Source organism: Saccopteryx leptura, chromosome 6 (assembly GCF_036850995.1).
Source record: "Saccopteryx leptura isolate mSacLep1 chromosome 6, mSacLep1_pri_phased_curated, whole genome shotgun sequence".
NCBI classification, from domain to species: Eukaryota; Metazoa; Chordata; class Mammalia; order Chiroptera; family Emballonuridae; genus Saccopteryx; species Saccopteryx leptura.
The window spans coordinates 88448754-88473629 of record NC_089508.1 but is presented as its reverse complement, the minus strand read 5'-3'; the positions used below and the strand labels follow the sequence as shown (position 1 = coordinate 88473629).

The following is a 24876-nucleotide window of genomic DNA, read 5'->3' as shown; positions in this document are numbered from 1 at the left end:
ACAGGGGACCAGATGTGGAGCACTCTTGTTTTTCAGGGAAGATAGTGGCTCCAGACAGTTAGATGTGGGGTTTGTCTCTGCCACTTTCTGTATCTCCGATTTGAGGGAGGCAGAACCTTAGAGGCTAGGAGGCCATATGTTGTTGTTTTTTCTATCTCTGTGCCAAGTGTGGGCTATAGGCAGACTGCAGGAACACTGATAATGATCATTCTTCCACCAATTTGATTTAGCATTTCTCCCTCTGCCTTTCAATCTCTCTGCTCCTCCCAGCAGGAAGAAGCCCAGTTGGGCTTCCTCTCCATATTGCCAGCAGACAAGACCCAGAGAGCTGAAGTTTCTTCCTCCCCATAGTTTCAGCAAGAAAAAAACCCCACTCACTCTGACCTTCTCTGGAGCAGACCATGAATTCCTTTTATCTTCTGCTTTCTTTTTCAACCCTCCCAAACTTTAGTCCATTTGGTGCATGGATCTTTCAGGCATGCCTGTGAGCCCAGCTGGGGTTCCTTCACTGCATTACAGTTGTTTAATTAATTGAGGTTTCAAGGGAAACAATCAGGAGCATCTCTCACACTGCCATTACTCAGATTTCTAATCTCATGCAAAAATTCTACACTTTCAGTTTTTCTCCCCCCACACACAACATATACTTTATATTATTGATTTTACAATTTACAACCCTTTATTTTGTATATACATTATTTTAAGGTAGTTAGCTGCTTTTATTATTTTTGCATTTTAACTTATACGAAAAGTTTGAAAGTGATTTATGCACCATTCTTGGAGTATAAGTATATTCTTTATTTGACTATATATTTACCTATACTAGTTAGTTTTATTCATTCATATTTTTCACTTAATTAATTAGCATACTTTTATTTCAGTTTGAAGAACTTCCTTTGGCATTTATTATAAGGCAGAACTAGTGATGATGAACTCCTCAACTTTTGTTTGTCTGGGGAGGTCTTTAACTTCATTTTTGAAGGAGAATATTGCCACATTTAGTATTTTAGTATTTTTTTTGGTAGTTTTCCTCTTTAAGAACTTTGAGTATTGGCCCTGGCCGGTTGGCTCAGTGGTAGAGCATCAGCCTGGTGTGCAGGGGACCTGGGTTCGATTCCCGGCCAGGGCACACAGGAGAAGCACCCATTTGCTTCTCCACCCTCCCTTCCTCTCTGTCTCTCTCTTCCCCTCCTGCAGCCAAGGCTCCATTGGAGCAAAGATGGCCCGGGTGCTGGGGATGGCTCCTTGGCCTCTGCCCCAGGCGCTAGAGTGGCTCTGGTCTCGGCAGAGCCACGCCCCGGAGGGGCAGAGCATCGCCCCCTGGTGGGCAGAGCGTTGGTCGGGCACATGCGGGAGTCTGTCTGACTGTCTCTCCCCGTTTCCAGCTTCAGAAAAATACAAAAAAAAAAAAAGAACTTTGAGTATATAATCACACTTTTCCCTAGCCCACAAGGTTTCTGCTGAAAAACTCACTCATAGTCTTCTGGAGCAGTGGTCCTCAACCCCCAGGCCACAGACTGGTACCAGTCCATGGGCCATTTGGTACCGGTTTGCAGAGAAAGAATAAATAACTTACATTATTTCCATTTTATTTATATTTAAGTCTGAATGAAGTTTTATTTTTTTTAAATGACCAGATTCCCTCTGTTATATCCGTCTAAGACTCATTCTTGATGCTTGTCTCAGTCACATGATACATTTATCTGTCCCACCCTAAAAGCCAGCCCATGAAAATATTTTCTGACATTAAACCAATCTGTGGCCCAAAAAAGGTTGGGGACCACTGTTCTAGAGGTTCCCTTGTATAAGACGAGTCACTTTTCTCTTGCTACATTCAAAATACACTGTCTTTGATTTCTGACAATGTGGTTATAATATTTCTTGATGTAAATCTTTTTCATTTAAACCTATTTGCTCTGGGGGCCTTTGGGCCTCATGATTCTAAATAAATGACTTTCCTAGATATAGGAACTTTTCAGCTATTATTTTTAAAAATGGGCTTTATGCTCCTTTCTCTCTCTTCTTTTTCTGGATCTACCATGATGCATATATTAGTTTTCTTGATGGAGTCTTAGGTTCCCATAGGCTTTATTTATTCTATTGTATTCATTTTATCTTTTTGCATCTCTGACTAGAATAAATTCAAATAAGTTGTTTTATTGATATTCTTTCTTCTTCTTGATCAATTATGCCTCTGAACCTCCTCTAGTAAACTTCTCACTTTAAATATTGTATTCTTCAGTTCCAGTATGTCTGTTTGATTCTTTTTCTTCTATTATATCTATCTCCTTGCTGATGTTCTCATTTTGTTCATAATACTTTTCTGATTTTACTTAGTTGCCTATCATGTTCTCTTGTAACTCAATGTGCTTTTTAAAAATGATTATTTTTGCCTGACTGTGGTGGCACAGTGAATATAGCATCAACCTGGAATGCTGAAGTCCTTAGTTCAAAACCCTGAGGTCACCACCTTGAAGGAGAAGAGAAAGAACAAGGAATAGAGAACCAGCTAGAAGAAATTACACTTGAAAATTTCCCTAATTTGAGGAAGGAAAAAGTCAAACAGGTTCAAGAAGCACAGAGAGTCCTATTAAAAAAGAACCCAAAGAGACCTACACCAAGACACATCATAATTAAAATACCAAATCTAAGAGATAAAGAAATAATACTAAAAGTTGCAAGAGAAAAGCAGTCAATCATCTACAAAGAAGCGCCAATAAGGATGACATTTGAATTTTCAACAGAAACACTTAAGGACAGAAGGGTATGGCAAGAAATATTCAAAGTAATACAAAACAAGAGCCTACAACCAACACTTCTTTATCCAGCAAAGCTATCATTTAAAATTGAAGGAGAAATAAAAAGCTTCCCAGACCAAAAAAAACAAAAAACAAAAAACTCAGAAACTCATTACAACCAAACCAATGTTGCAAGAAAAGTTAAGGGGCCTGTTGTAAACAGAACAAAGGTGGAAAAATATGAAAAACAGGAATGTAAATTTAAAGAATAAAATGACAATAAACAACTACACATCAATTATAACTTTATTGTCAATGGATTAAATGCTCCAATCAAAAGATATAGAGTAGCTGCATGGATAAGAAAACAGGACCCATATATATGCTGTCTACAAAAGACCCACCACAAAAAAAAAAAAAAAAGATACACATAGACTGAAAGTGAAGGAATGGAAAAAACTATTTTATGCAAATGGAAATTTAAAAAAGGCTGAGGTTGAAATTTTTATATCTGACAAAATGGACTTTAAAACAAAGGCTATAGTAAGGGATAAAAAATCACTACATCACGATAAAGGGATCAATTCAACAGGAGAATATAACCATTGTAAATATCTATGTGCCTAATATCAGAGTACCTAAATATATAAAGCAGATTTTGATGGACATAAAGGGTGAGACTGACAACAATACTATAATAGTAGGGGACTTTAATACCCCACTAACATCAAGGGATAGATCCACCAGACAGAAAATTAACAAAGAAACAGTGGCTTTAAATGACATACTAAATCAATTGCACTTAATAGATATTGTCAGAATCTTTCTTCCTAAAGCAGCAGAATATACATACTTTTTAAGTGCTCACAGTATATTCTCTAGGATAGACTACATGTTAGGACACAAAACAAGTCTCAATAAATTTAAGAAGGATGAAATCATATAAAGCAGAATATCTCTGATCACAATGGCATGAAACTAGAAATCAACTACAATAGAAAAACTAAAAGACAGTCAAACACTTGAAGGCAATATTGCATGTTATTAAATAATGAATGGGTTAACAATGAGATGAAGAAAGAAGTCAAAAATTTCCTTGAAACAAATGAAAATGACCATAAAACAACTCAAAATCTATAGGACACAGCAAAAGCAGTCCTTAGAGGAAAATTTATAGCACTACAGGCATACATTAAAAAGCAAAAAAAAAAAAAAAAAGCTCAACACTGCATTTAAAAGAACTAAAAAGAAGGACAAAAAATAAAGCCCAGAGGGAATAGAAGGAAGGAAATAATAAAGATCAGAGTGGAAAAATAAATGACATAAAACCTAAAAAACAATACAGAACATCAATGAAACCAAGAGCTGGTTCTTTGAAAAGGTAAATAAGATTGATGAACTTTTAACCAGACTCACCAAGAAAAAAGAAGAGAGGACTCAAATAAATAAAATTAAAAATGAAAATGAAAAAATAACAACACTGCAGAGAGACAAAAAAAAATTGTAAGAAAATACTATGAGGATCTGTATGACAAATAAACTGCACAACCTAGGTAAAATGGATAAATTTCTTGAAATATATAGTCTTTCAAAAACCAATCTGAAAGAATCAAATAACCTAAACAGGCCAATAACAACTAATAAAATTAAAACTTATCAAAAAACTACCAACAAACAAAAGCCCTGGGCCAGATGACTTCACAGGAGAATGTTACCAAATACTCAAAGAACTAACTCCTATCCTTCTCAAGATATTTCAAAAAATTCAAGAGGTAAGACTTCCAAGCTCCTTTTATGAGGCAAGCATAATTCTGATTCAAAAACTAGGCAAAGACACTACAAAGAAAGAAAACTATAGGCCAATATTCCTGATGAACTTAGATGCTAAAATTCCCAACAAAATATTAGCAAACCAGATCCAGCAATATATGAAAAAAATCATACATCATGATCAAGTGGGATTTATTCTGGAAGGCAAAGCTGGTACAATATTTGCAAATCAATCAATGTGATTCATTACATAAACAAAAAAAGGATAAAAATCACATGATAATATCAATAGATGCAGAAAAAACATTTGATAAAATCCAGCGCCCATCTATGATCAAAACTCTCATCATAGTGGGAATGCAGAGAACATAACTCAACATGATAAAGGCCATCTATGACAAACCCACAGCCAATATCATACTCAATGGGCAAAAATTAAAAGCAATTCTCTTAAGATCAGGAAGAAGGTAGGGGTGCCCCCTTTCACCATTCTTATTCAACATAGTTCTGGAAGTCCTAGCCACAGCAATCAGACAAGAAGAAGAAGAAATAAAAGGCATCCAAATTGAAAAAAAAGTAAAACTATCATTATTAGCTGATGACATAATACTATACATAAAAAACCCTTAAGACTCAGTCAAAACTACTAGACCTAATAAACAAATTCAGCAAGGGAGCAAAATATAAAATTAATATTTACAAATCAGTGGCAATTATATATATCAACAATAAACTGTCTGAAAAAGAAATTAAGGAAACAATACTCTTCACTATTGCAACAAAAAAAAATAAAGTACCTAGGAGTAAATTTAACCAAGGAGGTAAAAGACTTGTACTTGGAGAATTATAAAACATTGATAAAAGAAATCAAAGAGGATACAAACAAGTGGAAGCATATACCATGCTCATGGTTAGGAAGAATAAACATTAAAATGTCTATATTACCCAAAGCAATTTATAAATTCAATGCAACACCAATTAAAATACCAATGACATACTTCAAAGATATAGAACACATATTCCAAAAATTTATATGAAACCAAAAAAAAACAAAACACGAATAGCCTCAGTAATCTTGAAAAGGAAGAATAAAGCGAGAGGTATCACACTTTCCGATATCAAGTTATACTACAAGGCTATTGTACTCAAAACAGCCTGACACTTGCATAAGAATAGTCATATAGATCAATGAAACAGAACAGAAAACCCAGAAATAAACCCACAGCTTTATGGACAACTGATATTTGACAAAGGAGATAAGAGCATACAATGGAGTAAAGACAGCCTCTTTAACAAATGGTGTTGGGAAAATTGGACATCTAACTTTAAAAAAAATAAAACTAGACCACCAACTTATACCATTCACAAAAATAAACTCAAAATGGATAATAGACTTAAATGTAAGCCGTGAAACCATAAGCATCTTAGAAGAAAACATAGGCAGTAAGCTCTCCGACATCTCTCGCAGTGATATATTTGCCAATTTATCTCCACAGGCAAGTGAAATAAAAGGATGAGCAAATGGGACTATATCAAACTAAAAAGCTTTTGCACAGCTAAAGACAATAAGAACAGAATAAAAAGACAAACAACACAATGGAAGAACATATCTGACAATACATCTGATAAGGGATTAATAACCAAAATTTATAAAGAACTTGTAAAACTCAACACCAGGAAGACAAACAATCCAATCAAGAAATAGACAAAAGAAATGAATAGACACTTCTCCAAAAAGGACATACAGATGGCCAATAGGTATATGAAAAAATGCTCAACATCACTAATCATTAGAGAAATGCAAATTAAAACCACAATGAGATATCACCTCACACCAGTCAGAATGGCGCTCATCAACAAAACAACACAGAATAAGTGCTGACGAGGATGTGGAGAAAAGGGAACCCTCCTGCACTGCTGGTGGGGATGCAGACTGGTGCAGCCACTGTGGAAAAGAGTATGGAGATTCCTCAAAAAATTAAAAATCAAACTGCCTTTTGACCCAGCAATCCCACTTTTAGGAATACACCCTAAGATCACCATAACACTGTTCCAAAAGGAGAAATACACCCCCATGTTTATAGCAGCATTGTTCACAATAGCGAAGATTTGGAAACAGCCCAAGTGTCTGTCAGTGGACGAATGGATTAAAAAGCTTTGATACATATATACTATGGAATACTACTCAGCCATTAGAAATGATGACATCGATCATTTACAATAACATGGATGGACCTTGATAACATTATACTCAGTGAAATGAGTAAATCAGAAAAAACTAAGAACTATATGATCCCATACATAGATGGGATGTAAAAATGAGACTCAGAGACATGGACAAGAATGTGATGGTAACCGGGGGAGGGTGGGGGATAAATGAGATGATGGGGGTGGGGGAGGGGAGGGGCACAAAAAACAGATAAAAGGTGACAGGAGACAATCTGACTTTGGGTGAGGGGTATGCAACATAATCAAATGTCAACATAATCTGGAGATGTTTTCTCTTAACATATGTACCCTGATTTATCAATGTCACCCCATTAAAATTAACAATAAAAAATAAAATTTTAATAAAATAAAATGTGTATATTACCCAAAGCAATCTATAAATTCAATCTTATTCCTATTAAAATATCAATGGTATAGTTCAAAGATATAGAACATATATTCCAAAAATTTATATGGAACCAAAAAAGAACACAAATAACCTCAGCAATCTTGAAAAAGAAGAATAAAGTGGGAGGTATCATACTTCCTGATACTGCAAGGCCATTGTACTCAAAACAGCTTGGTACTGGCATAAGAACAGGCACACAGATAAATAAAACAGAACAAAAAAAAACAAATAAATCCACAGCTTTATGGACAACTGATATTTGACAAAGGAGGTAAGAGCATACAATGGAGTAAAGACAGTATCTTTAACAAATTGTGTTGGTAAAATTGGACAGGTACAAGCAATAAAATGAAACTAGAGCACCAACTTACACCATACTCAGAAATAAACTCAAAATAGATAAAAGATTTATATGTCAGTCATGAAACCATAAACATCTTGGAAGAAAACATAGGCAGTAAACTCTCTAATACCTCTCGTAGCAATATTTTTGCTGATTTATCTTCATGGGCAAGTGAAATAAAGGACAGGATGAACAAATGGGACTATATCAAGCTAAAAAGCTTTTTCACAGCAAAAGACAATATGAACAAAATAAAAAGACAACACACACAATGGGAGAACATATTCACCAATACATCTGATAAGGGGTTAATTAATAACCAACATTTAAAAAGAACTTTTAAAACTCAACACCAGGAAGACAGACAATCCAATTAAAAATGGGCAAAAGAAATGAACAAACACTTCTTCAAAGAGGACATACAGATGGCCAATAGGCATATGAAAAAATGTTCAACATCATTAATCATTAGAGAAATGCAAATTAAAACCACAAAGAGATACCACCTCACACCTGTCAGAATGGTGCTCATTAACAAAACAACGCTCAATAAGTGCTGTTGAAGATGTGGAGAAAAGGGAATCCTCCTGCACTGCTGGTGGGAATGCAGACTGGTGCAGCCACTGTGGATAAGTGTATGGGGTCTCCTCAAAAAATTAAAAATGGAACTACCTTTTAACCCAGCTATCCCACTTTTAGGAATATATCCTAAGAATACCAAATCACTGATTCAAAAGAAGATTTGCACTCCCATATTTATTACAGCATTGTTTACAATAGCCAAGATCAGGAAACCGCCCAAGTGTTCGTCAGTGGACAAGTGGATTAAAAAGTTGTAGTACATATACACAATGGAATGTTATGCAGCCATGAAAAAGAGGAAATCTTTGCTTTTGTGACAGTATGGATGGACCTGGAGACTATTATGCTAAGTGAAGTAAGCCAGGCAAAGAAAGACAAATTTATGGTCTCACTTATATGTGGAATCTAATAAAAAAAGTGAACTGAGGAACGGAATAGAGGCAGAGGCTGGATCACAGGGACCAGAGGAACAGCGTTCAGAGGGAAGGGGGATGAGGGGATAGGACCAGAGAAGGTAAAGGGATTTGTGAAATTATATAAATATATACAAAACACAGAGTTATAAATAGCTGGACAGTGAATCCTAGAGAGAAGGGGGAGGGTGTCAAGAAGAGGGGTGCAAAAGTCGTGTGAGGGGGACACGGGGGTGGAGGGTGAGGGAGTTATGTTCAGTAGGACTCTTGAATCTATGTAAACAATTAATTTAAATTAATAAAAAAATTTTTAAAATAACAGTCACAAATTAATAAAAAATATAGCATAAAAATATAGTCAGTAATACAGTAATACCTATTTATGGTGTCAGACAACTACCTGGCTTATCAAGGTGATCACTTCATAATTATGTAAATATCTAATCACTATGTTTTCCACCTGAAACTAATATATAGTATGTAAAGTATAATTTATTTTTTTAATATTTAAAGTAAAACAATGGTTTTTTAGGGTAATGAATTTTGTAGTTGAGATTTAGACAAGGTGTAGTAAGGATGATTTTTATGCACCACATGATGTGTGAAGCCTTAACTAGGAACATTCGCTGACCGAGAGTGACTTGCTGTTTGGGCCTAAAATCACTGGGAGGTATCATTACACACATGTCCAATGGCTGATGTTGGCTGTTAGTTAAGACCTCAACAAGGGCTGCCAACCAGAGCACCTCTATAACTTCTTGGGCACTTGAGCTACTTCCAAATCTTGACTATTGTAAATAACACTGTAGTGAACAGACAAGTGCATATATTCTTTTGAATTAGTGTTTTGGTTTTCTTTGGATAAATTCCAAGAAGTGAGACTGCTAGGTCATAGGAAGTTCCATTTTTAATTTTTTGAGACAATTCCATACTGTTTTCCACAGTGGCTGCACCAATCTGCATTCCCACTGACAGTACATGAGGGTTGCCTTTTCTCCACACCCTCACCAACACTTGTTATTTGTTGATTTTTTTATGATAACCCTTCTGACAGATGTGAATATCTCATTGTATTTTTTTTATTAATTTTTAGAGAGGAGAGAGAGAGAGAGAGAGAGAGAGAGAGAGAGAGAGAGAGAGAGAGAAGGGGGAGGGAGGAGCAGGAAGCATCAACTCCCATATGTGCCTTGACCAGGCAAGCCCAGGGTTTTGAACCAGCGACCTCAGTGTTCCAGGTCGACGCTTTATCCACTGCACCACCACAGGTCAGGCTCTCATTGTGGTTTTAATTTACATTTCCTTGATGATTAGTGACATTGAGCATCTTTTCATATGTCTGTATGTCCTTTTTAAAGAATGTCTATTCAGGTCTTTTGTCCTTTTTTTTTAATTATTTATTGAATTTATTGGGGTGACATTGGTTAATAAGGGTATGTAGATTTCATGTGTACAATTCTATAATACATCATCTGTATATTGTATTATTTGAAAGACTTGATTTGGGATTGTGAAAAAATTTAACAAAATAAATTGTCAAATGGTTTTCCAAAGTAGCCAACCCATTTTGCATTACCACCATTAATATAGAATGGTCCTGATGCTGCACAACCTCAAGAGCCTTTGAAATTACCAGGTTTTCTTTTCTTCTTATTATTATTATTTGTGGGGTTGTTTCTTTGTTTGTTGCCATTAATAACTGTAGTGTTGAGCACATTTTCATGTATTTGTTATCAACATATCTTCTTTGGTAAAGTATCTGTTCAAATCTTTGATAATTTAAACTGGATCACTTTATTCTGAGACTTTTATAGATTCAAAATGCAAGTCATTTCTTAAATATATGATGTGCAAATATTTTCCCCAATATGACTTGTCACTTCATTAACAGGGCAGAAATTTTAATTTTTATGAAATACAATTTATCAAACTTTTATATTTTGTGTTTTTAGTGTTTATCTTAAAATTTTTTACCTAATCTAAGGTCACAAAAATTTTCTTCAAAATATTTTCTTCTAGAAATTTCAACATTTTAGGTTTTAGATTTATGTCTATGATCCATTTTGAGTTGATTTTGTGTAAGATGTAAGGTATGAGTTGAGGTTCAATTTCTGCACATAAATGTTTGTTTCAATACAATATAGTATATTGAAAAGACTACCTGTTCTTCAGTGAATTGTGTTTGCAAATACTCGTGTGGGTCTATTTCTTAATTCTTTTTTTCTGTTACATTGATCTAAGTGCACGTCTTGAAATTCAACTTTGTTCTATTTTTTAAATTGTTTTGGCTGTTCTAGTTCTTTTGCATTGTTATACAAATTTCAATATCAGTTTTTGAAATATTTAAAAATATGATATTTTAATTAGGATTATTGGATTTATGAATCAATTTTTTTTTGTATTTTTTCTGAAGTTGGAAATGGGGAGGCAGTTAGACTCCCGCATGCACCCGACTGGGATCCACCCGGCATGCCCACCAGGGGGCGATGCTCTGCCCATCTGGGGTGTTGCTCTGTTTCAACCAGAGCCATTCTAGCACCTGAGGCAGAGGCCATAGAGCCATCCTCAGCACCCGGGCCCACTTTGCTCCAATGGAACCTTGGTTGCGGGAGGGGAAGAGAGACACAGAGAGGAAGGAGAGGGGGAGGGGTGGAGAAGCAGATGGGCACTTCTCCTGTGTGCCCTGGCTGGGAATCGAACCTGGGACCCTGCACACCAGGCCGACGCTCTGCCACTGAGGCAACTGACCAGGGCTGGATTTATAAATCAATTAGGCAAGAATTAACATGTTAATAATACTGAGTGCTCTGATTTATGATTTATTTATATCTTCTTTGATTTATTGCTTCAATGTCTTGTGATTATCAGCATACATATTTTGATATATTTATACTTAGATGTTTCATGTTTGTAGGTATTATTATAAATGGCAGCTTTAAAATAATTGGAGAAGTGATCTAACTATACATTCCCAATACATATGTTGACTTAAAGTCTGTGGTTTCACTAAACTTACCTATTAGTTTTTTGAGCTTGTCTTACAGATTCTTTAAAATTTACTATATAGAAAATCATGTCTATGGCATGTAGGAACATTTTTCTTTCTTTATAAACAGTATGTTTCTTCTCTCTTGCCTTACTGCACTGGCTGTGTAATGATAAACAGGAGTGGCAAGGATGCACATCTTTGTCTTGTTCCCAATCTTAAGATGAAAGCATTCCATTTTTCAGCATTATGGTGTTAGCTGTAGTTTTCTGTTGATGCCTTTAATGAGATTAAAAAAACTTCCTTTAATTTTTTGCTTGCTGAGATTTTTTATTATAAAAGGGTATTTAGTTTTGTCAAATGCTTTTCTGTACCTATTAAAACAACCAAGTGGCTCTGGTAGGGGAACACAAAAGTTAGAAATTTGGCTACAATAGTAGTAGTTTTTAGTTGTAATCAATAGGAGATTGTGTAAGGGTTAGGAAAAAGTTAATTTGCTTGTTATTTTCTCTTTATGGCTCCCTGGCCTTTGCCTTTGAAATACAACATGAAGTTTATCTTTGCAGGAGGGCCTGGGAAGCATCCTTGGAAGCAAGCATCTGAGAGGAATCCAAAGATTGAGAAAGGAGATGGCAAGTCTAAACTACTCAGTCATAGGAGGAGTGCAAAGACAGACGGTTTACTATCTCAAGGACAGAGCACCTCGCTACCTCCTAGTCTACATAACTAACTGCATAGACTGGACCCTTCACCATTACTGACAGCCCCTGACCCTAAAAGAACAATCAACACCAAGAGAATGTAAAGACAGAATTTGATACATTTTTAGGCTTCCTTCTTTTTTTCAGCTTACTGACAATCTGAATAAAAGACACTTTTATACCACTCAGACCCTGGACTGTGACTCAGTGGCAATTGGTCACTTAAATTCCAATTTGTTCCCATAACAGTTTTATGTTTTAAGTTTTCTAATTGATATTTACGTGATGAATCAGCCTTTTGTTCTTTGAATAAACTCCATGTAGTTATGATGTATTTACTCTTTTTATACATGTCTGATTTTGATTTTCTTTTTTGTTGCATTTTTGTGTTTATGTTTATGGTGGATATTGGTCTGTAGTTTCTTTTTTGTAATGTCTTTATACAGTTTTAATATCAGAGAAACATTGATTTCATATATTGAATTGGGAAGTCTTTCCTCCTTTACTGTTTTCTGAAAAAAAAATATTGTTTCCTTTCTTCTACTTAACCCTATTTAATTTGCTCCTCTTGTTTCAGTTTCTTCAGGTGAAATATTAGAGCATTAGTTTAATAACTTCCTTATTTTCTAATATTAGCATTTAATAGTATAACATTTTCCTCTAAGCATTGTTCTAGCTGCATTCTACTAATTTTGATGTTGTATTTTTATTTTAATTCAACTCAAATATTTTCTAATTTCTCTTATGACTCTTTTGGACCCATGTATTATCAATATTTTGGCTATATCTCTTTGTTGTTGTTGCTGCTACTGTTGCTGTTCAGTGGTTCTCTAGAAATTACAGTACACATACCTAACCTTTCATAGTATACTTAGATTTAATATTTTACTAGGTCAAGAAAAATGTGAAAGACCTACCATATTGTTCTATGTTATAGTTATCATATGTACTATATCTATAAATGTCATAATTGTAATATCCCACCTCTGAAAACCCCAATTCAATGATATATTTTTTACCTTTAACATTTATCCATATTTTAGAGGACTTAGAAATAGAAACATAATCTCTTATATTTACCCAGAGATTTACCATTCCTGTTCTTGAAGTTCTGCTATCTTCTGGCAACTCTGATTTGTTTGTTTGTTTGTTTGTTTGTTTTCCTGGATAATTTGCTGGTGTTTGAATCATTACTTTTCTATGGTACATTTACACAATGGAATACTACACAGCCATGAAAAAGAAGGAAATCTCACCTTTTGCAACAGTAAGGATGAACCTGGTGATTATCATGCTAAGTGAAATAAGCCAGGTAGAGAACGTTGAGCACAATGTGAGGGGTAGAGTATGTTCTATTGAGTGGACACTTGAAATAATGTCAATACAATAAATTAAAATTTAAAAAATAATTGAAAAAGATAAGTGATATTAGGAAATATTAAACATTAGAACCAGACAGGAGTAGTAAAATAGAAAGTATTTGAGCCTTAGCAAAGGTTCATTCTTTTTCAAATCAGTTTAGATTCACTGCTTTTCTGAATCTTCTTTTTTTTTTATTGTGCCAAGAAATACATGACATATAATTTACCATATTAACCCTTTTTAAGTATACATTTCAGTATTAAGTATATTCACATTGTTATGGAAAGATTTCCAGAACTTTTTCATCTTGTAGATCTAAAACTCTATACCCATTAAGCAATAACTTCTTTTTCCCCACCCCCAGCCTCTGATAATCACCAGTCTACTTTGTTTCTATGAATTTGACTACTTCAGATACTTCATATAAGTGGAACCATACAGTATTTGTCTTTTGGTGACTGGCTTCTTTCACTTACCATAATCTCCTTAAGGTTCATCAACTGAATTTTCCCAGTTTTTAAAGTTCTTTCAAAATTATACTGTGCTTTCGGCCCTGGCCGGTTGGCTCAGTGGTAGAGCGTCGGCCTGGTGTGCAGAAGTCCCGGGTTCAATTCCCGGCCAGGGCACACAGGAGAAGCGCCCATCCGCTTCTACACCCCTCCTCCTCTCCTTCCTCTCTGTTTCTCTCTTCCCCTTCCGCAGCTGAGGCTCCACTGGAGCAAAGATGGCCCGGGCGCTGGGGATGGCTCCTTGGCCTCAGCCCCAGGCGCTAGAGTGGCTCTGGTCGCGGCAGAGCGACGCCCCGGAGGGGCAAAGCATAGCCCCCTGGTGGGCAGAGCGTCGCCCCCTGGTGGGCAGAGCGTCGCCCCCTGGTGGGCGTGCCGGGTGAATCCCAGTCGGGCACATGCGGGAGTCTGTCTGACTGTCTCTTCCTGTTTCCAGCTTCAGAAAAATACAAAAAAAAAAATTATACTGTGCTTTCTACTTGCCACACAACTCACTAAACTTTCCTCTGGATCCTACACCTGGCCCTGGAAGACTTTTATCCAGGCCTAATGGGATTTCACCCTAATTTCTACTAAGGCATATGTCCATATGGTCACAAAACTGTTAAATACATCTGCAAACAGCTTCTTTTGTTTAAATATATAGGTATGTATGACAAGCACTTAAAAATATTTAAATATTAAGTTTTTCTTCGTCTGGGCCTCAGTCTCACTCACCCATTCTCTTCTTCTGTTCAGTGGTATCTCCATCCTTTTAAAGTATTTAGTCCCTTCCTTTATTGTAACCTGTTCTAATATTTGATATCATCATGCTTACTGGTCTGAAATCCATGCAAGCATGTTGTATCTCCAAGAACAATTGTAAATTTTAAGATTTATCCCATTTTGAAATGAAAAGAATATCAAATAACAATACAGGAGGGAGGGAAGCAAAACTTTCTCCTTGGCTTGATCACATGCACCTAAAACTGATACTAAAGGGTTAGTGCTTTCTAAGTGTGTAGTATATTTGTGTGGGAGAGAGGATCAGATGATGGGGTGAAGAGGATTCCATTATTGTATGCTCAAATACTCACCATAGTCAATTCCCTATAGAGGATGAATTCTGAAAACAGCTCCTGATGTTTTATTCCCTTGGACGGTGCTGAGATGCAGAACAAGTTTACTAACATTCTTCTCCTTTTGCAGACACAGCTCCAAAAATCTAAAGAGTCTTATCACAAAAATATATGCCAAGTCGATGCTTTAATGTATCCTAATATATCCCTTTGCCCTCAAACTTCTAGAAGCTCTCACTGTGATCTGACCCCAATTCTGACTTATCCCTACTGAACTAAGTCTCTCCATACTCAACTAAATCAAATGACTTTGCTGTCACCTCCTCAGCCTACAGTCATGTCTTCAGATACATACTTCCTATAGCCTCATGCTCTTCAGTCATCAAAAATCTGTAAGCTTGGACTGGGGAATAGGAAACCATATATGCTGTTCATTGTAGGAGACATGGACAGAATGCAGAGGACTGGTAGGATAAAAAGGCATGGATGGATAACTGGAGTCACTGGGAGAGGACCAGAAACACTCAGCAACTGATGTTTTTTTGAGTGGGGAAGTAAGCACCCAGTGGAATTATACCTACACTTCAATCTAAGAAATGACCTGGTTCAAAATTATCATTATTTGGATGAAAATAGGAGATTCAAAAATGTAAACTGAATTTCTCATAGTCACACTATTGCCAGAACTGGGGGCCAGAACCCATTACTCTTGATTTCTCATCCATAAATTACAGATCCTGTAGAAAATAACAAGAAACAATAGTAAAAATCAAACTTAAAAATGTGATTTACTGAGTTAAAACTGATACCAATTACCAGCATTTATACAAACTTTTATTTGCATTAAATTATTTTTCATGACAATAATTAAAAACAATAACAAAAAATGAGCAATTAAATTAAACATAAACTGTACACAGAAATAAGAATATTCATTGCTGCCATACTTTGAATGCTCACTTATCTTACTTTGGTGATCATTTGAAAAGACACAACAACAGTAAAATATTGAAGGAATATTTGTTATCACACCATCATTTCTGCTTTCCTATAGTTTACTCTTCTCAGAAGTCAATAAAAATTCTCAGTCATTTTATAAAACTTTCCCTGATAGTTTTAGTTCATAATGGTCATAGGTATTTTTCTAACTTTGATACATCACAATCTCGGTAAATCATTGGAAAGACATAAATTTCACACATATTTACAACATAAGGATAGTATACAATATATGCCATAAAAACAGTAGAAAAAAATATTGTTGAAAATATGAGGAAAAACAATAGACCAGGGGTCCCCAAACTACGGCCCACGGGCCACATGCGGCCCCTTGAGGCCATTTATCCGGCCCCCGCCGCACTTTCGGAAGGGGCACCTCTTTCATTGGTGGTCAATGAGAGGAGCACATTGACCATCTCATTAGACAAAAGCAGGCCCATAGTTCCCATTGAAATACTGGTCAGTTTGTTGATTTAAATTTACCTGTTCTTTATTTTAAATATTGTATTTGTTTCCATTTTGGTTTTTTTTACTTTAAAATAAGATACGTGCAGTGTGCTAGGGATTTGTTCATAGTTTTTTTTTTATAGTCTGGCCCTCCAATGGTCTGAGGGACAGTGAACTGGCCCCCTGTATAAAAAGTTTGGGGACCCCTGCATAGACCTTCAAAGGAAGGACCAGCATCATTGAGAGAGGTCAAGGATTTCAGAAAGAGGATGGAATGAGATCTGTCCTTTTAAATACGAGTGCTAAATACTTTGATCTGTAATCTGTAGAGTCTTCTTCTATTTACACAATGCTTGAAAGTTTTCATTGGTATATCACACAAAGTTCATAACTAGATGTGAAAGTTAATAAATATATTCAGAATAAGAGGTTGGTTAATAACACTCCACACTCCAGGAGCCATGATTCCAATGTTCTCTTCTCACCAGCACTTTTTCAAGTACATTCCACATGCAGAGAAGAATATTTCTAATCTGACTCTCTGCAACATATATCTTACTTGGGAACAGGAAGAAATGTTCCTCCGTAAATATACATGCAACATTCAACTTATTTTCATAAAGCTTGTCAACAATTTAAGAGATAGAAGGGAATAAGGAAGTAACTAGAAATAAAGATTATGAAAAGACAAAAGACACGAGGAAAAGATAAGTCAATAGAGATGTGCTCTATGATACTAAAGAAGACAGAGAGGAAAAAGAAAGCATATGGGGCAAAGTTGGCGATGGAGTAGGCTGACGTACCAACTTCCACCTCCCAAAACAAAAGTGGAGTATAACTTAATTTTAAGAACAGTCATCTGGAAAAACCACTGGGGATGGCTCCTTGGCCTCTGCCCCAGGCGCTAGAGTGGCTCTGGTCACGGCAGAGCGACGCCCCTGAGGGGCAGAGCGTCGCCCCCTGGTGGGCAGAGCGTCGCCCCTGGTGGGCGTGCTGGGTGGATCCTGGTTGGGCGCATGCGGGAGTCTGTCTGACTGTCTCTCCCCGTTTCCAGCTTCAGAAAAATACCAAAAAAAAAATATCTACGACTGGCAACATTACTATCCCTGCAGCTGAGGGGCAATGGGAGGGAACACTACCAAAAAAACAGGGAAATTGCCATAAGTAGAAAAGGCCACCAACAAGTTAGAAGCTGTGGTGGAGAATTGCAATAATTGCCAAAACAAGGTTCAGAATAGATGAAGCTAAGGAAATAAATACCCTAATTTCACTCTCCTCCAAATCCTGGTGATAGCCCCATTAGCTATGCCCAAGCCACAGTGAACATTAGATATGAAAAGGCAGAGAATAGCCATCAGAGCAGTTTAGCATTATCTCATTAGTGAACATTTAGGTTTTTCCAAATGTTTGCTTTTACAAGGAAATAGCAAATATTGTTACATGTCTTCCTATACATATGTGTGTGTTCTTCTAAAGCATATGAAATAAGAAGTGTAATTTCTAGGAAATGTTGTATTCACAGTCAAATTTTCAATATATAATGTTAACTAGTCCCATGGCCATATGGAAGTCCCATTACCACAACTGTCTATCAGGTGTCCCCACACTGCGGCCCCCTGAGGCCATTTATCCAGCCCCCACTGCACTTCTGGAAGGGGCACCTCTTTCATTGGTGGTCAGTGAGAGGACCACTGTATTTGGCAGCCCTCCAATGGTCTGAGGGACAGTGAACTGGCCCTCTGTATAAAAAGTTTGGAGACCCCTGGTTGGTCAACAGAAAGAATATATTTAGACATTCAGTCACATTAGATAAATACCAATTAGGGCAAAGGAAAAATCCAAGTGGACATAGTTAATTGATGCCTTCCTTCCTGCTACTTTGGTAGACTAATAATGACTGGTAAGGAGTGGAACTACCAGGTCACAGGAGTAATGAGTGTCATTGTTCTAGGGCCCTGGTCAGCAAACTGTGGTTCACGAGCCACATGCGGCTCTTTGGCACCTTGAGTGTGGCTCTTCCACAAAATACCACGTGCGGGTGCTACCTCAATAAGAAATGTACCTACCTATATAGTTTAAGTATAAAAAATTTGGCTCTCAAAAGAAATTTCAATCATTGTACTGTTGATATTTGGCTCTGTTGACTGATGAGTTTGGGCTTGTAAGCCTTACAAATCCAGAAACATCTCAACATCTTTGCCAATAAACCTAGAGTCTAACTGCACATCACTTGAAACTTATCTCCAGATTCCAAGACTGGAATCTTTATGTCACAAACCAGTGAACTTTCTAGGCTTAGGTTTTGTAAACTATACATCATGTTACACACAGAATATGGGCTTCCAGCCTAGAGAATTTATTTAGTTTGAATTTTCCTGATTAATAGCGAAGTTCAGCATCATTCAGACTGATTTTTTGTTTTAATTTTCTTAAATGTCTTAAAATAGAGATTGCTTTGATGTCTTGTGTATCAAATACTTGTATCAGTTAGGGTCCCACCAGGAGAAAATGCCACATTAAAATGGAGTGGATGAGTAAATTCTAATTTACAATATATAAAGCTTTTTTGTAAATAAAAAGTAATCTATTTTTTTCTCAGTTTTGTCTCTTATAAGATCTGAAGTAGTCACTGTGCCTCAATCCATTTATAAAACACTGGCACAAGTCAGAATCATGGAATTGATTTAATCAAGGGGTTTTGAGGAATACTTACAGGGAAATTCAGTGTGTCTTAAAAGCTGATTCCATCAAAACTTGATTGGAACCACCTTGTTGTTTGATCACTTGACCTGCCCTCAACAAAAGTCCTCTTAGGTTAGCTTAACAACCATTCTCCCTCCTCTTAATGTCTCCTCCTAGTAATTTTCCACCGACACCCTCTTCCTATCTGCTCTTTGGCTACAAATCCCCACTAGTTCTAATTGTATTGGGAATTGAGGCAGCTCTATACTAAAGTAAATAATTGCAATAATTCCTAATTAAAATCAGGTTTTACCACTTAAACTACTGTCTATGAAGTAAAAGTCACTTTTGTTAAAGTCATAAAATAAGTGATTGAGACTGTACTAGAAGTAATTATAGTCAAAATTTAAGATTGACTTTGCAAGGTAATAGGATCCAATTTGGCTTCTTTTGGGAAGGGGGGGAATAGGATAGCTTCATCCTAAGATAAAATGTATAGTTATTCCAGCATCTGAAATACAGTAAAAAAAATAAAAATTATAAAAAAACCAATAGAGAGAGAAATCTGTAGAAGGTTCAGGAAGTAAATTCTCTTTGCATTGGTATCAGAAAACAAAGGATGATATATGTTAATATTTTAAGACTGTTGCATAGCTCAGCTTTGATAGGTTTCTTTTCTTTTGTTTGTTTTTTGTTGTTGTTTTTGTATTTTTCTGAAGCTGGAAACGGGGAGAGACAGTCAGACAGACTTCCGCATGCGCCTGACCGGGATCCACCCGGCACACCCACCAGGGGCGACGCTCTGCCCCTCCAGGGCGTCGCTCTGTCGCAACCAGAGTTACTCCAGCGCCTGGGGCAGAGGCCAAGAAGCCATCCCCAGTGCCCGGGCCATCTTTGCTCCAATGGAGCCTTGGCTGCGGGAGGGGAAGAGAGAGACAGAGAGGAAGGAGAGGGGGAGGGGTGGAGAAGCAGATGGGCGCTTCTCCTGTGTGCCCTGGCCAGGAATCGAACCCGGGACTTCTGCACGCCAGGCCAACGCTCTACCACTGAGCCAACCGGCCAGGGCCTGATAGGTTTCTTTTTAAAAACTTAAATGGTTTACCACCAACTACTATATTGAAGCAAAACTAAAACTGGATTCTTTCTTTGTCAGAAAGACATGACAAATTTATCTTGGTGTATTAATTCTGCTTTTGGCTAAAAGCAGTAAGTGTTATTCTTTACCTTCTATGAAATCTTCTGAGGTAGCAGAGATTCTTTAGTTTATAAGAATAACTTTTTGTGTCTTATGCTGACTTTATATTCTCCATTATTTTAAAAATATAGTTAATTGCTTATGAAAGAGCTAAAGTTCCTCTACTGTTTATTTTAAATATACTTTCACTTTGATTAGTAGGTAGCTATGCTATAACCATTCTTATTCTCTACCCTACTGTTATGGGTTGATTTTTGTCCACTAAATAAATATGTTAAAATTATAACCCCCAATACTTGTGAATGTGACCATATTTGGAATATGGTCTTACAGTGGTTGCAGATATAATCAATTTATGATGAAATCATACTGAATTAGGATGAATTGGATGATACTTTTCCATGTTCTGAAGACCATAAAGAACTCTTCCTGTTGTGTGTTTCAAAAATTATTTCATATAAATATTATTCCTTAGGAATTTAGGGTCAAAATTATTTAAATATTTGCTTTACAAATATTTTGTATGCAACTCTTTCCAAAAGTGAACATTCCACCCTCCTAAGAAATGAAATGTATTCAATATCAGTGCATATAATCAAATTAAAGTAGAAAAACAAGGGCTTCTAAATTTGACCATCAATAATAAACACCAATAATCAACAAGGGTTCTTCACAATACATACATAACTTGAGAGGTCTATCTGTAATTCACTAGCTGTCTGCATACTCTCCTCATTGCCACCTTCATTTCTTGATTCCTGAGTGTGTAAATGATAGGATTCAGGAAAGGAGTGAGAACTGCATCAAAGATGGCCAAAAATTTATCTAAATGTGTGGATGGAGATGGCCACATATAGACAAATATCAAAGGACCAAAGAACAGAACTACCACTGTGATGTGAGCTGAAAGTGTGGACAGAGCCTTGGATGAACCAGCTGAAGGGTGTTTCTGAACAGTGCGAATGATGATGATATAAGAAATGATCAAGATAAAGAAGGAGCCAACAGAGATGAATCCACTGTTGGCTGTGACTATAAACTCTAGTTGATAGGTATCTGTGCAGGCAAGTTTGATGAACCGAGGAAGGTCACAGTAAAAGCTATCCAGAACATTAGGACCACAGAAAGGTAATTTTACCACAAAAGCCAATTGAACCATGGCATGGATAAGGCCAATCATCCAGGCAGCCATTAAAAAGAAGCTGCACATTCTTGGGTTCATAATGATCAGGTAGTAGAGAGGTTTACATATAGCAATGTATCTGTCAAAGGCCATGGCTATGAGCAGCACCATCTCCACACCACCAATGACATGGATAAAGAATATTTGAATGATGCAGCCACTAAAGGAGATGACTTTAAGCTTTCTGAAAAGATCATAAATCATCTTGGGAGAGGTGACAGAAGAAACTCCCAGGTCAATGAAGGACAGGTTGGCCAACAGAAAGTACATGGGGGAGTGTAAGTGAGGGTCAGCAGTCACAGTGAGCATAATGAGGGCATTTCCTATCACGCTTGCCACATAAAATATGGAGGAGAACACAGAGGAGAAGTTGGATCACCCAGGAATCAGAGAGTCCCAGGAACACAAATTCTGACACTGCAGAATGATTGGCTCCATCCATTGGCTTTGTCAGCATTGCTACCTGAAAATGTAAATTGTGATAATTATGAAATAAATTAGGAGAAAGATCAAAGTTATGAAAGCCTTTCTCTACTTTAGCATTCAAACTAATCCATAGCCTCTAATATGCATTCACAGAGAAATTGGTGTTGTTCCCTACTATAAAGTTCTCTCTACGTTTAAGACCCTCTGTTCCTTTCCAGATTTGATGCCATGATATTACTCATGATACAAAATGGTCAACATGAATAACAGGAATTCAACCTCAAATCTTTTGATTTTTGCTTCAAAACTAATATCTGACCCCAGTTACATAGAACTAATTACCATTGCAATTCCGTCCAAGCCTATAAAACTTTATCTGATAGATCCTTCTTCTCTTCCTTCCCAGTCTCCATCTCTGAGAACATATTCATCTTAAATATTACTTGTTTATCACACCCAGAAAGTCTTGCTTTATTATTATTAATATTTATTATTACTGGCATAAACTACCAGGTTTTCTCTGCATGTAATACCTTTCTGCTTCCTCCCAGTGTAGCTACTATGATGTTCTTCATGAGATACAGAATTAATCAACATGAATGATAGAAATTCAACCCCAAATTTGTTTGATTTTTGGTTCAAGAATAATATATCTGGGCTTCAGTCACAACACAAAACGCTTCTCCACTTCCCAACTATTTCATCCACTTCCAACACTGACATCCTTATTCTGGCAAACAGACCCTTCCTCCTGACCCTTTACCTCTACATATTTATTTTCAAGGTTTATTAAATTTTAATCATATCTGTGAGGTCTTGCTTTATGTTACCAGCATTTATTTTACTATCTCTTGTATTTTAGGAAGTTGAGTACAGTTCTAACTTCCCAACCAGACTGTGAGCTTCTTGAAGGTAGACATTATGAGTTATTTATATTTGGATTCCCCGAAGCAATGAAAAAGTGGTCCACACAGAGGTATAGGTCCATGAATTGTCTGAAACCAGTTTGCATCATATTAGGTTCAATCTTAAATCAGAACAAAATCTAAGCATATGGATTTGTATTTACTAAAGTGTCAGCCCATGAAGGATTGGGGGGAAAATAGTGACTTTTCACCAAAGATAATTTGAAAACACTGCCCTAGAGCCCTAGAGTACTTAACATATGATCTAAGAAGCTCATGGCCTTGTCAGTGTAAAGCATTTTGTTCAAATCTCTGCAGAAGGACTTATCACATTATCTTGCAATTTTAGTTTTATTTAGAGAATCAACAGGTCACAGTGGACTTTGGTTTCATAAACTCAAGATTTACACTATGATTCAGTCACTGACCAGCTTGTATTAAACAAGTTACTTGAATTCTCAAAGCTCAGTTTGCCTATAAAATTGCACTTAATAATATTAAATCTTCAGACCAAGTTGTAGGAATAAAATAAAGTTGTGTGATTGTGAAAGTTAAATGAATAGGTATTAATTAATAGTTAAATGAATAGATATTAAAGTTAATGAATAGGTATTAATATATAAATATTCAATAAATGTTCATTTTACTTCTGTTTCTTTCAATTGTCCATTATAGTGCTCAACACATAAGATAAATAAATGATTAAGAAAATAAAATGGTGTTGGCAGCAAAATTCCATATCTAAAAGATATTTCAATAATATATTATAATTGGGCCCTGGACAGTTGGCTTAGCGGTAGAGCATCGGCCTGGCGTGCGGGGGACCCGGGTTTGATTCCCGGTCAGGGCACATAGGAGAAGCACCCATTTGCTTCTCCACCCCCCCCCCTTCCTCTCTGTCTCTCTCTTCCCCTCCCGCAGCCAAGGCTCCATTGGAGCAAAGATGGCCCGGGCGCTGAGGATGGCTCCTTGGCCTCTGCCCCAGGCGCTAGAGTGGCTCTGGTCGCGGCAGAGTGACCCCCCCCCCCGGAGGGGCAGAGCATCGCCCCCTGGTGGGCAGAGCATCGCCCCTGGTGGGCATGCCGGGTGGATCCCGGTCGGGCGCATGCGGGAGTCTGTCTGTCTCTCCCCGTTTCCAGCTTCAGAAAAATACAAAATATATATATATATATTATAATTATCTCCTTATACATAATAGATTATAACAGTCACACTCATCTAGTGATCAAAATAAAAATCATCTTGTGCCTGACCAGGCAGTGGAGCAGTGGATAGAGCATCAGACTTGGATGCGGAAGACCCAGGTTCGAGACCCCAAGGTTGCCAGCTTGAGCGTGGGCTCATCTGGTTTGAACAAAGCTCACCAGCTTAGACCCAAGGTCGCTGGCTTGAGCAAGGGGTTACTCGGTCTGCTGTAGCCTCACAGTCAAGGCACATATGAGAAAGCAATCAATGAACAACTAAGGTGTCGCAACAAAAAACTAATGATTGATGCTTCTCATCTCTCTCCGTTCCTGTCTGTCTGTCCCTGACTCTCTCTCTGTCTCTGTAAAAAAAAAAAAAAAAAAAAAAACTCTTCTTGTATTGATTAAATATATTTTGTCTCAAAAAACACTATAACTTCTTGTACTACTTACTATAAATGTAATTCACTGGGGTTTTTTCTTCCTTCTCTATTTAAATTTATTGGAGTGACATTAGTTAATAAAATTATATAGTTTTCAAGTATAAAGTTCTATGATACATCATCTGTATATTGCAAAGTCATCACCCAACATTAAATCTTCTCCCATCACTGTATATTTGATCCCTTTTACCCTTTTTTACCTTTATCCTTAATTACTCCCCAACCCCTCTTCCTTCTGGTACCACCATACTGCTGTCTGCCTTTGAGTTTTGTTTGTCTTGTTTGTTCATTTGTTGCTTTTGATTTTATATGTCACATATGAATTAATCATATGGGTTT

At 36.8% G+C, this 24876-nt stretch overlaps 2 protein-coding genes across 3 annotated transcripts in view; one reads left to right on the top strand and one right to left on the bottom strand.

Annotated features, from left to right (window-relative positions):
• The window catches only part of LOC136376335 (uncharacterized), a 116882-nt gene extending 104427 nt beyond the window's left edge, over positions 1–12455 (top strand). For both annotated transcript variants that reach the window (XM_066342285.1, XM_066342284.1), the window contains exon 4: positions 12013–12455. In XM_066342285.1, the coding sequence (XP_066198382.1) occupies positions 12013–12207 (195 nt within the window). In that variant the 3' untranslated portion in view covers positions 12208–12455. The remainder of the gene's footprint in view (positions 1–12012) is intronic.
• Positions 12456–21093: 8638 nt separating this feature from the next.
• Positions 21094–22036, bottom strand: LOC136376570 (olfactory receptor 4F3/4F16/4F29-like). The gene is given in 2 exon segments (XM_066342708.1): positions 21094–21940; positions 21942–22036. Coding segments are annotated over 2 exon segments (942 nt in total).
• Positions 22037–24876: the final 2840 nt, after the last annotated feature.